Here is a 13,286-nt window from a genome sequence, read left to right as displayed (position 1 = left end):
TCCCGTTTCAATATTGTTTAATCTTCCACAAATCACACATTAAATGCAGCTTTCCACAGAATGGTGTTTCAAACCTGCTTGATACACACAAATCATAATTGACACTGTACATTTATTATTTAAGTGTTTAAACTAGGCACATTCTAAACGAAGAATAATAATTAAAAAAAATTGGGGATTATGTTTTTTTCATTTGTTTCAGTTAACAGTCTTAGGGACATGTAGAGCAAAACAAAAGTACAAAGTCATATGAAGCATACAGCAAAAAGAAAAACAAACATTTTAAAATACAGACTATTGTCAACAAATCCCAATCCAACGTTGATAGTGTTGAGTCTTTTAATTAATCATCAGTAGAATATAAAGATGGAATGTTAGGATTTCAAAGTCCTACTGATTCCTCTTTTTCACACTAAATGCAACTTACTGAAAACCCTTAGACACAGACTGTGCAGTGTTTGCTCTGTTATATGCAGTTGTGGGTCCCCTATCTGATTCGTGGTATAGATCAAGTTGAGGTTATACAGTAGGACATGTTCTTTTAATTGATAAAAGAATCTTCAATACATCTGGAGCCCTAAATGATCATTCTGATTTCAGATTTTCTCTGACTTTAGTGCAGCAATAGAAAATGAATACACAGGAAATACTGCTCACAATCCCATCTACGCAAAAAGGGAGTGTGGATAAATTTGTACAATGTTAAAAAAATGTCCACACCCTGTAAGGTTATTATTACACATTTCTTAAAAAAATTCCAGTTGTGAATTTACAATATGAGATCAAGGTAAACGCTGTGCATTTATTTGGAGCAGTGAAACAGGTTGGCTGAAACAACTTTTTAAGGTTTCTATTTGTACTGCTCTTTATGTAATTTAACAGCGTGGACCCCAACTAGGTCGTTTTATTAAATAGAAAAACCAAATCTAATTTGAGAGCCGCTGAGCTTGTCCAACTTTCAGGTGCAAATCAAGCATGTCTAAGCTGTCTATTTATATCATTACTAGCAGTACAAACGTGGAAACAGAGGCCGTTTTTTTTGTTCGTCACCATAAAAACATATGTAGAGAACATTTACAGACAACACGGGGACAAGATCTAAGCTTTCTAACCAGTAGTTTTAAATACTGGCTAGACAAGAGGAAAACAAAGGAGTGTGAATTCTGTCCCTTCAATTTCCAAACGTTTAACATACACATGTGCATCAAGGCCAATGTAAGGCAATGCTCTTTTTTTCCAAAAAACACCTTGAGGGTCCCACGATTCAACATGTTATCATTCTGTTGTATATATATAAAAAAAATGGAAAACATCCATTAATATTCATGAATCTATATTTTACTGATTCAAAAAAACTACAACAATATATAAGACCAAACCCCGTTAATTCTCACTATGGTATTAATTTACAATATTGACTGACCTTTAACTTGTTGCTAAAAACCTGAGTTTGTTCAACTTGACAAACTGGATAAAGCTAAAGATATTTTCCTTAAACTGACCACACAGTATTATCAATAACAATGTAAAAGCAGCAGAAATGTATAACAAAGAAAATCTGACATTTCAGAGAGCTTGAAAAAAATGCAAAAAGAGACCTAAATGGATTAAAAGATAAAACATTTCCCCTCCACTTGCACATCCTTGTTAAGAACAAGCTGGTAAAAAGGGTTGTCAGATATAAAGCAATTATGATTAAGACAACAGAGAGTCTTCATACTGCACCTACCTTACTTTTCCCATTGTGGGAATAATAAAGGATTTTAAATCTTGAATCTAGAAGATCCACTTTAGTGTGAACACAGAATTCATTTTGTTTAGCAACACAGGCTTTACACTCTTATTCATACAGCACATTAGATTTATGAGGCCCATTCTTTTTGTGCAGCACTAGTGATTAGGTCGCGTGGCGTGTTCAAGTTATGAATTAAAACATGCATTAAAACAGGAGGTCTACAGACACATTTAGGAGTACTGGAGGGAATATGTGTATATTAGTGGGTGGATGCTCAATGCTGGATTTTGGTAAAACTCTTCAATACATGTGCTGCATGTGCTTTGACACTAACAAATAGACCTCCTCTGGCTACTGGGTAAAACATTCTGTCATAATAAATGTGTTACTTACCACAAATCTGCAAACTATTTTAAAGTACAGCGTGATAGCACGCCTGATGACACAAAGACCCTTTTTATGTCAAACTAAGTAATCTTGTTGCATCTACGTTCCAGGCATCAGATCTCCACTACATCCCTACCAATGAGCTGAGCCAGGTCATCATCAGTGTGGTGCCTGTCCTCTCCTGCGTCATCACTGTCTGAGTCTGTGTCGTCTGTGGGGGAGTGGTAGCCTTCATAAGCCAGGATGGGTGAGTCGCAGTGTGGAGGGGAGGCGAGGCACTGGGCAGTAGTGGTGGTGGCTGAATAGGCCCCTGGGTTCCCTGAGGGGGACCCCGGGTTGGACGGTCGGAGCAGAGGAGTGCGCTCCGAGTCTTCGCCTCCTGTCCCTTCTCCCCCCCCACGTCCTCCAGTTTCCTCCTCAGACTCGGACTCTGAGTGCTCTGGGTTGTTGCGAGTGACGCGCTGTTTGCACACAGGACATGTCTTCTTGGTCTGTGTGAGCCACGGGTCCACACACTTGCAGTGGTAGGCTGACAGGCAGAAAGAGTGGCAGTTAGCAACAAGGACTTTGGTGCAGGAGGAATTGGCAATTTCAAGTTTGGAGGAAAAGGGATAATGTTGCTTTATGAACATTTTTGATCACTTGGGAGTACAATATTGTGCTTTTAAAGATGCACTAAGTAGGGGTACAAATATCGACTTGCAAGAAAGGGTACATTCATGTACTTTGTGTTCAAATAGTACAAAAGCGTGTTGCTGCAAGAGTGGTAGAATCAGTAGAGGTATTTTGCACTGTAACATACACATTTCATAGTAACATAAAATATTTACCATGTGAACAAGGTAATACTCGCAGCTTGTCACCTTCTTCATAATCATCCAGACAGATTGCACACACATCATAGTCATCCCCTAAAACAGAGGAGAAAAGTTAAGAAGTAATTTTAATTCTTAGTAATATTTCATCTTAAGAACCTGTTCTATAAATAAAAAGCTCCACAGATAATAAAATACATTTTACAGACTTCAAACTCCCATGCAAAGAAAATGTGATCATTGCAATTAGTTCTGAATATTCTTAAAAACAACATGCTACAGTAACAGTGCAATAGTTTGCAATAGTGTTACCTTTCCTGAACTTGTGGGTTGGAATCCGCTTCAGCTGTTCCTTGGACAAACGATTTTTCCTCAGCCTTTTTCTGTACTGTACACATCGTATAATCTAAACAATACAAAAAGACCATGTTTCTGATGGCATGAGAATTACACTCAAAATGCACGGATTAGTTTGTTTATTGTGTTCATGTAGGACCCCACCGCTCGTAGTAAGTAAGAACAAATTATTTGGAAAATAGTTTTTCAGATGTGTCTACTGAATAAATATAGGGTGAGGCTATTTGCACCCCTGGTACTATTAGCAGTGTATGCTATTTGTACCCTGGTGCAATTAGAAGTGTATGCTATTTGCACCCCTGGTACAATTAGAAGTGTATGTTATTTGCACCCCTGGTACTATTAGCAGTGTATGCTATTTGTACCCTGGTGCAATTAGAAGTGCTATTCGTACCCTGGTGCAATTAGAAATGAATGCTATTAGTACCCCGCCGGTGCACACAGCAATGTGTTCTATTAATACCCCGTCTGGTACAAATATCAATGTATGCTATTTGCACCCCTGTGCATTTACAGTACCTTGGCATATATTTACACACAGTTATCCATACTACTCATGTATTACACCTTTTTGTAATATTATCGCCCTGACATTCTTACCCTAACCATAACCAATCCCACTCCTCTTGCCTAAACCTAACCAACCCAACCAGAGCAGGCATATTCATGAGTCTTCCCCTACCACCCTGCAAAAAAAATTGACTTGCGCAATTGCATGCAAATTATCCAATCCAAATTTAAAAAAATAATATCACCACACAGGGGAATCGAACTCCAAACTCCCATACCAAAGGTAAGCATACTAACCGCTCACCTAGCAGTTCTGTCAGGAAGTTGAACAAATGTTTACCCTTTGGTTTCTTCAAGCCTCGGTTGCTAGGTAACAATACCGTATACAAAAAAATAGGTACTAACTAACAAACTAACGGTTATATGCTTTCACTGAAGACAGAAAGCGCAACTGTAGTATCCATTTTCCGCTAGAAATTCAATTGTTATAAACTTTAGAGACAAAACTTCCCTAATATGCCAGTTTCTGCGGTCATGGAAGATGAACGTCCGCCATGATTTCGGTGCACGCGAGCAACGTTTTTTTGTTGTTACGTCACAGGGTGTAAATAGCTCAGCTGTGTGGCCGAGGCTATTCGTACCGGGGGTGCAAATAGACACTCCGATAAATATATCATCCAGATAGTTAGCTGGCTCAAGCTTTGCTGTAAAAGCAGCCTATTCAAGCCTTGCCTCTGCTAAGCTTGCTTATAATAGACTATCTTTGGAACCTGGATGACAAAACAAACACATCGTATGGTAATTATTGCACCACAATTATTTCCATCCAAAAAGGTATATTATTAGAATGCAAAACATAATAACACAACACCCAGGGAGGCATCACATCATATGCATACTTACCAAGACGACACACATCACAAGAATGATCATGCCAACTACTCCAGTGAATGGAATAAGGTAGTACGAGAGTGGAAAAGCAAACTCCGGCTTGAGGATCACATAGGCCCTGCAGATACCAACATTATTATAAGCACTAGCGCTGAAAAGGTCAGTATGTATTGGTCTGTACACATCTTATTCTGACTGTTAAGGTTCGGTTTGGTCTAGATTATATTTAGTTTGAAAAATTATTTCATGAATTTATTTCTGAAAGCGCTTTTACTTACCCTTGTTCTGGAATTATGTAATTCCTGAGAATTTGGGAGGCATAGTAGCTGGTGAATACAGAGGGGATCTCAATTTCCTCTGCAATAGTGTCTGAAAAAAAAACAAAAAAACAAGATTTACATTTTAGCCATTTTATTAAGATGGTGTGAATGTGTAAAGTTTGAAATATAAAAAGAGAATTACCATTGCTGTAGTTCATATTGAGCAGTGTGTCTGAGTACATGTTGTGAACGATTACAGCACTGTATCCAGCCTGCTGTGCATGCAAGACCTAAAAAAACAGTTCCACACATTAAACCTGTTTGCCTCACAGACACTTAAACATACTCAATGTCACTCAAAACATTACTGACCTTTATATCAAAATTGCATTCGTAGCGTCTGATGAGAGCGATGAATTTGGTGGTGTTGGCATCATAAGATAGTGGCAATGGAGGGGGAGGGTCTATTGCTGTACAGCCATTAAGTGGACGAGACGCCACCAAAATTCCCTTTCACACAAATAAAAAAAAACATCATTATAAAAAAGGACTAGAACCTCTAGTTTTCCTGTATGCACCCTTTCTCCAATAATCTGCTCTTACCATTAGTCCATCCTTAGGAAGTGGGGAGCCAAAAAAGGCAGGCAGGTCCTCAAACAACATGGAGGTCATATTGCTATAATGCTGCAAAAACAACATACACATAAAAGAACTGACAATCTCCAGGAGATTTTGAGGAATCATATTTATAGCTAAAGCCTAAAGATTACTTACAGCATAGATATAGGCATGTGTGGGTGAGGGAACCAGTACGCTGCAGAAAACCACTATAAGGATACTCAATCGTGCTTCTACACACCACACACCAAGGTGAGCCATCCTTGGTTGCACTAATCTGTGAAAAACATATGACAGTAAAACACATCATAATCAAGAGTCACAACCAGAAAGAAATTATTTAGGTCTCAGGCTTGAGCTGATCTAGCAGTTTGGTTACAGCCTGGCATTAACATACTATTGCAAATAGTCAATTCAGGTGGTAAAACTTTGTAAATATGCAAATGGTTATGCAAACAAGGAACTGTAAACTGGCTCATCAGCATGCACTCTATTGTAATGGAGTAGCATAGCAAACCTAAAACTCCATTTAAACATCAACGTCAACGTAGTAGTGTGGATGTAGCTTAAACCAAATTATACTTTTGAAAGTGATTGTGATTCTGTTACTTTGTAAGACTAAAAATGTCCTCTCAAGACTATGGTTGTTGTTGTTTTACAAACAAAAAGGACATATGCATAAAATGCATTGTATTGACATTTAACTGCAGGTTGGCTAAGAAATTGTATCAATTACCTGCAAAGCAATCCCTTTAATGTAGTTATCTGCAGTTGGTCTACAATATCACTTAATAAATATAATAAATTACTTTTTCTTGGTGTTAACATCTTATGGCTTACTCTTAAAATGAAGTCTTTAACAAACCATCTGGTCTCTCAATTCCTGTATTTTTTTTGTTAAATTCAAATTTCTTTCTTGGCAGAATTGTTTGTTGTAGTGACACTGCAACGCTGTTGGTTATTTTATTTACAAATAAAAATAAAATAACTGTGGCAAAATAATTGGGGTAATTAAAATCAATACTATAATAATTTAAAGAGATATCAGCTGAACCAGGCAGACAGTCTCAAATTTTACAATTTGAGTTTGAATATGCAAAGCCTGATCAACACACTATTTGGATGTGTTGGCCCTCATGTGGGCATAGAGTGCAAAAACCTTCTCGGCCTCAGATCTGGTTAACAATGCTGTTTTCGTATGCATCTATCTAATTTTGTGTACAGAAAATCAGGTTTAAGAAGCAAACATTATGATCAGGTAAAATAAGTGCTATGCTCAGATGATATGTGCTTGTAGACAAGATGTTAGCACAACAATTATGGACATGCCCACTTGTCCTGGGTACTACTCTGTTTGTAGGTTACTTTATGGCACTAGATAGCAATGAACCCAAAGTACTGCCTCTTGTGTGTACTAACCTAAAACATGCTGAAATATACTGTCCGTATGTTAAATCAACGTAACACCTTTTGTGGCGTAACAGCCCAACGTTACATGAAGTTAGTGGAGAAAGAATCTGCTGCTGCTTTTGTCGCTAAACGAAACATTAGCTAGTTATGTAGCTAACGTTAGCTAATGTTTCCTCAACTTCTTAGAAACAACTTGACTTAGCTAACGTAACTGTACTCATGGCAGGCGATTGATTATAACGTTAAATAGTTACGTTATAGTAGTCTGCACTGCTGGACTGTCATTTGCATTTACGTTACTCCGGTATTGTTTATATTCCTTTCAAAATAACAATAACAAATATACAACATATCAAAAGTCATCGGGGTAATGTGTAATTTAGTTAGTTAGCTAGCTAGCTAGCCAGCTAGTGACATAACGTACCTTAGTATCCTGCTAAAATCGGCACCGTGAAGGATGTAATGTAAACCCAGTCGTCTCACTTGGGTTTCTTACATGTCGTGTAAAAACGATTAAATTAGTTTTTCTGTACGTCTAGCTACTTTCTCGACAATCATATAATTCCACAAGAAAAAGACAGGAAGGATTACTGTTAGCGGACGTCTGGCTAATGTTACCAGATGTTAGATACCAGTTAACGTTACGTGACAGATTACTATATGCCTTCTTTGTAGTCCATGTACATCCTATCATACACGGTTAGTAGTATATAAACCAATAATATGTTTATCCACCGTGAAGGAGACACTTCGCCTGCGTGCTCGATTTCTCAAAGTTACGTTAGCTTACTTCTAGCTTTGTTTGTTATTGCTTCTTGTTCCCTGGCTCTTCTTCGAGTTGTTTGATAGATTGACTCACCAGCATCCTGACCCACAGCGCCACCAGCGGCCACAAGGACGACCAGATAATCTAAAATAGCTAAACACGCGTGGACCCAAAATTAAAGGATTGAAGGAGCTATGAAAGAAAGTATGTTATTATGATATTTCATATAGAGTGATAACAGAAAATGCGCGTGAAAAAGAGATTTCACATGCTAAGGATTTCAAGCTGTATTTCGAGACGCAGAAAGAAACAAACATTCAAATGAGCAGATTCCAATCATTCAGGCCAGCATCCACAGGTCACATGACTGAATTACCTTTTACTCAGGCATGTCAGTTGTAAGAGATTGGGCCCCTGGTAGAAATCCTGTGCGGGCCTATGAAAATAAGAGAGGGCAGAATAATAAATAACTGCAGCAAATAACTTCAGTCATCAGGCCACATCTTCCTCAACACTGACCTCAAGTGGTGGAATCACTGTACTAGAGTACAGTGTTTAAACTGTTGTCGGTCTGAAGACTCTATCAAGAGTGATAATAGACTGTATAAAACAAGAATTCGGGATACTTTTACCCTCGGGGAAATTAAATGTTGTTTCAAACACACACACACACACACACACACACACACACACACACACACACACACAGAGTGCATTTCACTATCTTTGTGGGGGCCCGTCATTGACATAATGCATTCCCTAGCCCATTACCTTAACCTTAACCATCACAACTAAATGCCTAACCTTAACCCTTCCTCACCCTAAAATAACCTAATTATATCCCTAATCCTAAAACCAAGTCTTAACCCTCAAACAGCCCTTTAAACTTGTGGGGTCCACCATTTTGGCCCCACAGAGCTGTCGGGACCCTACAAGTATACTGGACTCCCAGTTTTTGGAGCCCATGAATATGGTTAAACAATAACACACACACACACACACACACACACAAGTCTGGGCATTCTCTATGGGCATCCACAGTTATTCATTCTAGCACCCCTTTTGTTGGAAACCTTAATGACATACAGGATGCCAGAGACTGGTCAATTTGATCTTCAAAACAATGTTGACCATTGATTGCTATTTATATTAAACATTTATAACAAACATGGTCTTTATACGTATACTCTGCCATGAGCCAATACTGCATGATGGAGCGGGCAGACTTAAACAAAATCCATATGAGTTTTCTTCACTTTATAATTTTTCCGTTTTTAATATATTACTCTTAAAATCGAAGATGTAAAACTGTTATTTCATTCTGAATTCCAGCTTGTACAATGGAGAATAAGTGATTTTAAGGTAAAATTCAGAGTGAACTCAACTGAAATCAGAACAATGTAAGAGTTTCATTTTTGGATTAAAAATGTAAGATTATGAGCTGATGGTGAAATTATAAGGACCAACCACTGGTCCTTTTGCAAAGCAGGGATTGTAGTGTACTAAAGCATGCAACTCTAGCTATCCACTTATTGTCCATTGTACATCCTAAAGTGCAGTGCCCCTGCATTCTTCTTCTTCCAATAAAAACATGCCGCTTATTAAATTAGAGCAACTCTGATGAGAAAAGAGGAGATTTGCTATACAAGTGGTAGTCTTTCTGCCCAACAACATGTTTAGTGTGTAAATCACATTAGTTTTCTATTATTCTGACCAGTATTCCAACGTTTCATGTAAAAAATACAAAGCAAGCAAGAAAGTTTAATGTCGTTTTTTACTTCACCTCAGCCATTTCAGCTGCATTAAAATCAGCAACAAAAAACTACAAGCAGTTGAGTTAACATTCCAACGTCCACTGTGTTACATTAGAGTAAAAAGCCAAATATGGTCCTTCACAACAGTGCCTTCTGTGATGCTTCTTGTTTTAGCATGGCTGAATGACATTTTTACGACTGCAATGACAGCTCTCATAGAAAATGAGACACACAGCACCTGGGAATAAACAAGAAACAATGCATTACAATTTGTCAGCAGATAAACACACACAAAATATTCACATACTGCATCTGATCATGAAAACATACAAGAAGCCTTTTCCGCAGCCAAGAGGTCCAAAGAACAATTCTGTTGGGAGGCAAACTTTTCTACACACTCCACTTAGACTGGGGCAAGACCAAGGGAATGATGCAGCCTCATTCTCCACAACTGTAATGATGGGAAACATTGTAGCCATGTTTAACGAATAAATATATTGTCTATAATCTCTGGAAGCGTACAATTGTGCAGATTAGAGCTACAAAAATGTGCAGAGAAATGTTATCAAAACTTACCATTTAGCAGTAAGACAACCAAAAGCGCCAAAACAACCACACGATGACAAGACATTGTTGTATCTGATGCTGTTGCTCCAAAATGAGGATTAGCCTCGGGTCTGTATATTGGTCAGAGGGGAGGAGTGAAGATAATTTAAAGCAGCATACTGGTCACTGGGTTTTATATTATAGAATTATAAGAATCCTTAAGAGAACATGCTTTTCTTAATCACATTTAAGAAACCAACAGCACTGTGCCAAACCCATGACCAACTTTTGTCATGAGACAAGAGACAAACATTCCCAAGAAGCTGCTTGTTTTCAAGATGATTAAAAACCCATGCACATCCTTAATCCTTATTGCTTTCTGAGATTGAGGACATAAACATAGAAGTTCTAAGCATCAGAGAAGACATTTTCTCATAAATGGTAAATGTACCTATATGGAGGAGAGCATTTTGTAAACAGCATTAACTTTTCCAGAGAGAATAACTTTCCCAGACAGAATAATCTAAGACCACATTTTTTTAAAATAAATGATTGTAGACTTGAGTAATTGATTTGAATTGTTTGTATCTATTTTTGCAAGCTCATTTGGGCCTTGGCACATTCTTTGTAAAATTTAGTTACCTCAGTTTCAGAGAGGATGTTTAAATGTTTTATCAGAAATATTTAGAATCACAAAAAACTGCTTACTCACTATTACATCACATTACTGCATCTTATGTGGTGTGGTTGATTACTTTGTTTAGTATGTTTTTATTCTTTCAATTAAGCGTTAGTGATTCCTCCACCCCACACATTACAACCATTTTAGTTGTAGAGGTGTTGGTGACCCAACAGCAGTGTTGTCCAGGGTCTAGGCACCTGGACATCTAAGGAGAATTGGTCTCAAGTGACAGGCCTAACAAATGAGAAGAGAAACTAACAGAGTTGTATGGAAGTTGGCATGTGACGGTAGCATTCCTTCTTCAAACAGACATTTCTTAAACTCTCTAATACAGTCAGAAAGTATATATTTCACAAAAAATGCCTTCATCTCTAAAGTAGAATATGGCTTAGTTTCTGTCTGTGTATACATGTTAACCCAAATGAACTGAAATAAACACAGAGCTTATACTGCAGTATGAGAACTGCGCTGTTGGAGACGTACAAGAAAACTGCAGGCCCAGCTCAAGGGAGAAAATGACACTGGAGAAGAGCCAAATAGACCAGGGTCCAGGTAAGACACACATCCTTTCTTTGGAGACAGCAACCAATGACACAGTATAATGCTGTGCCATGTAGCTGTCATTAACCTTGGCTCGACTAACACTTTAAAGAGACAGTTCAGGTGGGGTTTTCAACTGACTCAATCAGAGGCACTGGTATTAGTAACAGCAGGGTGTACATGCAAGGCTGAGCCCACTACCCATTAGAACCAGTAAGTGGGGAACCACTGTTTGACATAGCCAGAGCAGTACTCAACATTGGCCTCTTTAATCTACCAATTTAAGGAGTGTGGTGTGTAGCCAAGGGTTATGGGGCCTCTTTTGAGGGGCTACGGTTTACTTTTAAAACAGTCATGCATTTGAGTAGATTTAGTGAATAGAATATATGGTATTTTAGATCAGAAACACGCAGAAAGCAACAAAGCCACCAGGATTGCAAACACCTCCTATACTGCCACCTGTGAGCAGATACATCATATAATCAAACCAGATCACCACTGCGTTCACTGATATTGTTGCTGTTTAGGGGTACTTTACTTCACCAGTAAAGTAGAGGAGCTGCTGAATCAAGCAACACATAAAATACTAGTCTACAATTTACAATAAATGCTGGTCACAGGTTTAGCTTGCAATGCTTTCCCACCCCTTCTAGGGCACAGTTCATCTATTTTATATTTGCCCTCTGTACAACCTGCCCCTCACTCACCACCAGCCATCATGATGAGTACAACGGGGTAATGGCTATGTGTCTTCTCAGAGAAAATGAATCAAAACCAGCACCTCTGCCCAACTTGTCATGTTGGTATTTTTCTTATGCATGCTGTTAAAAAAAGCTAATTGTTTGATGATGGTATAAGTAAATGAATAAACAAATTATTGTTGTGTTTTGCATTAGCTCAGATGTCACAACCCCTCGGAAACAGTTTCACCAGAGTTACATCAGTGTTCTCCAAGGGGAAGTCATTACTGTTTTCCTCTCATCCCCTTGTCTCTATTCTCAAGGTGCTGTCCAAAGAAGTCTCACCAGACCTGTGGCAAAACAGCAGCGTCTAAATGCTTTCTAGAGGAATGGAAACACAAAGTGGACTAATGACCTCTAATGAGCGTGTTTATCCATTTATGGCTTGCATCATCGGTGCAACTCTTTCGTGGCATTCAAATTAGCAGTGCATTATTTACAGATTTATCTGATAAGTAGAGGTCACACAGAAAAGTTTCAAATTTAAGGCAAATTGTAACATTTAGAACAAATTAGACTAAAACAAAATAAGAGATTTTAAACACAAGGTTGAAGGTACTGATATTAAGGACTACAACCAGCTGTTACACATCACAAATAAGCATAGAACCATCACTTTTCACACCACCCTTTCCTTTTCTGTTACAGAGTCAGGCATAACTATCTAGCAATTATTTTAGTGGCTTACAGTGGCTTAAATCCATAATGTGATATGCTGTGTAGTGCACAGTCTGACAACACAACTGCCTTGCTCAGTCCTCTAGTCTAGCGGCCTTGTCTCAGCTGAATGGAAAGATAGTCCAGATACCAGTTCTGGGGCAGCTCCTCATGATCTGAATCCTTAATGACATCATTGGATGAATTCAGGTTTATTGCCATCCGTAGTGTATTCGTGGGTATAGCAGATGTGCGACCCTTTAACTAAACTATTTGTCCGTCCCAAATGACCTCCGATGCTATATGAAGCTTTCTGACTTCCCTCTCACACAGGTGATTGGGAAAAGATGCATTGATTGTTTCTTATGTGTGCTTTGACATGTTTTGGAGAAAGCACAGCTTCCTCACTTGGAGTATGGCTGCTGCAGCAGCCATCTTTGAGTCTGCCCTAATGTCTGCCTCCAGTTTGTCTGATCGGTCTGTGGTCAGTTTTGGGTACTGCTATTTTCTGAAAAAAATTGGCGCCACTCTTTGATCAGCTAGTAGAGGTACAGTTGTCGTGTTTTTTTTTTTGTTTTTTTTTAATTAAACATTGAAATTGGTATTTCACCTCTAGTA

The 13,286-nt window shown here is 38.4% G+C and overlaps 1 protein-coding gene across 3 annotated transcripts; it reads right to left on the bottom strand.

Annotated features, from left to right (window-relative positions):
• rnf167 (ring finger protein 167) lies at positions 1-8,068 on the bottom strand. Of its 3 annotated transcripts, none has more exons than XM_028596387.1 (10): positions 7,843-8,068; positions 5,730-5,850; positions 5,559-5,639; positions 5,328-5,465; positions 5,158-5,245; positions 4,974-5,064; positions 4,708-4,813; positions 3,250-3,343; positions 2,953-3,033; positions 1-2,651 (listed from the first exon to the last, which is right to left on the bottom strand). In XM_028596387.1, exons 2-10 carry the CDS (start codon positions 5,832-5,834, stop codon positions 2,236-2,238), a joined length of 1,200 nt encoding a protein of 399 aa, XP_028452188.1. In that variant the 5' UTR covers positions 5,835-5,850; positions 7,843-8,068; the 3' UTR covers positions 1-2,235. The 3 variants fall into 3 exon arrangements, with proteins under 3 accessions (XP_028452188.1, XP_028452187.1, XP_028452186.1); XM_028596386.1 differs by lacking the exon at positions 7,843-8,068 and adding an exon at positions 7,774-7,824; XM_028596385.1 differs by lacking the exon at positions 7,843-8,068 and adding an exon at positions 7,408-7,815.
• Positions 8,069-13,286: the final 5,218 nt, after the last annotated feature.

Source organism: Perca flavescens, chromosome 13, assembly GCF_004354835.1.
Source record: "Perca flavescens isolate YP-PL-M2 chromosome 13, PFLA_1.0, whole genome shotgun sequence".
Taxonomy (NCBI): domain Eukaryota; kingdom Metazoa; phylum Chordata; class Actinopteri; order Perciformes; family Percidae; genus Perca; species Perca flavescens.
The sequence above is the reverse complement of the archived record's forward strand: the minus strand, read 5'-3'. Positions and strand labels throughout refer to the sequence as shown.

Coding starts and splice junctions, on each gene's coding strand:
- rnf167 (XM_028596387.1), bottom strand. CDS start 5,834: ATGGCTCACCTTGGTGTGTGGTGTGTAGAAGCACGATTGAGTATCCTT. Junction 5,065..5,157: donor CAATATGAACTACAGCAATG/GTAATTCTCTTT, acceptor TTTTTTTTTCAG/ACACTATTGCAGAGGAAATT. Junction 2,652..2,952: donor AGTATTACCTTGTTCACATG/GTAAATATTTTA, acceptor TCTGCCTGTCAG/CCTACCACTGCAAGTGTGTG.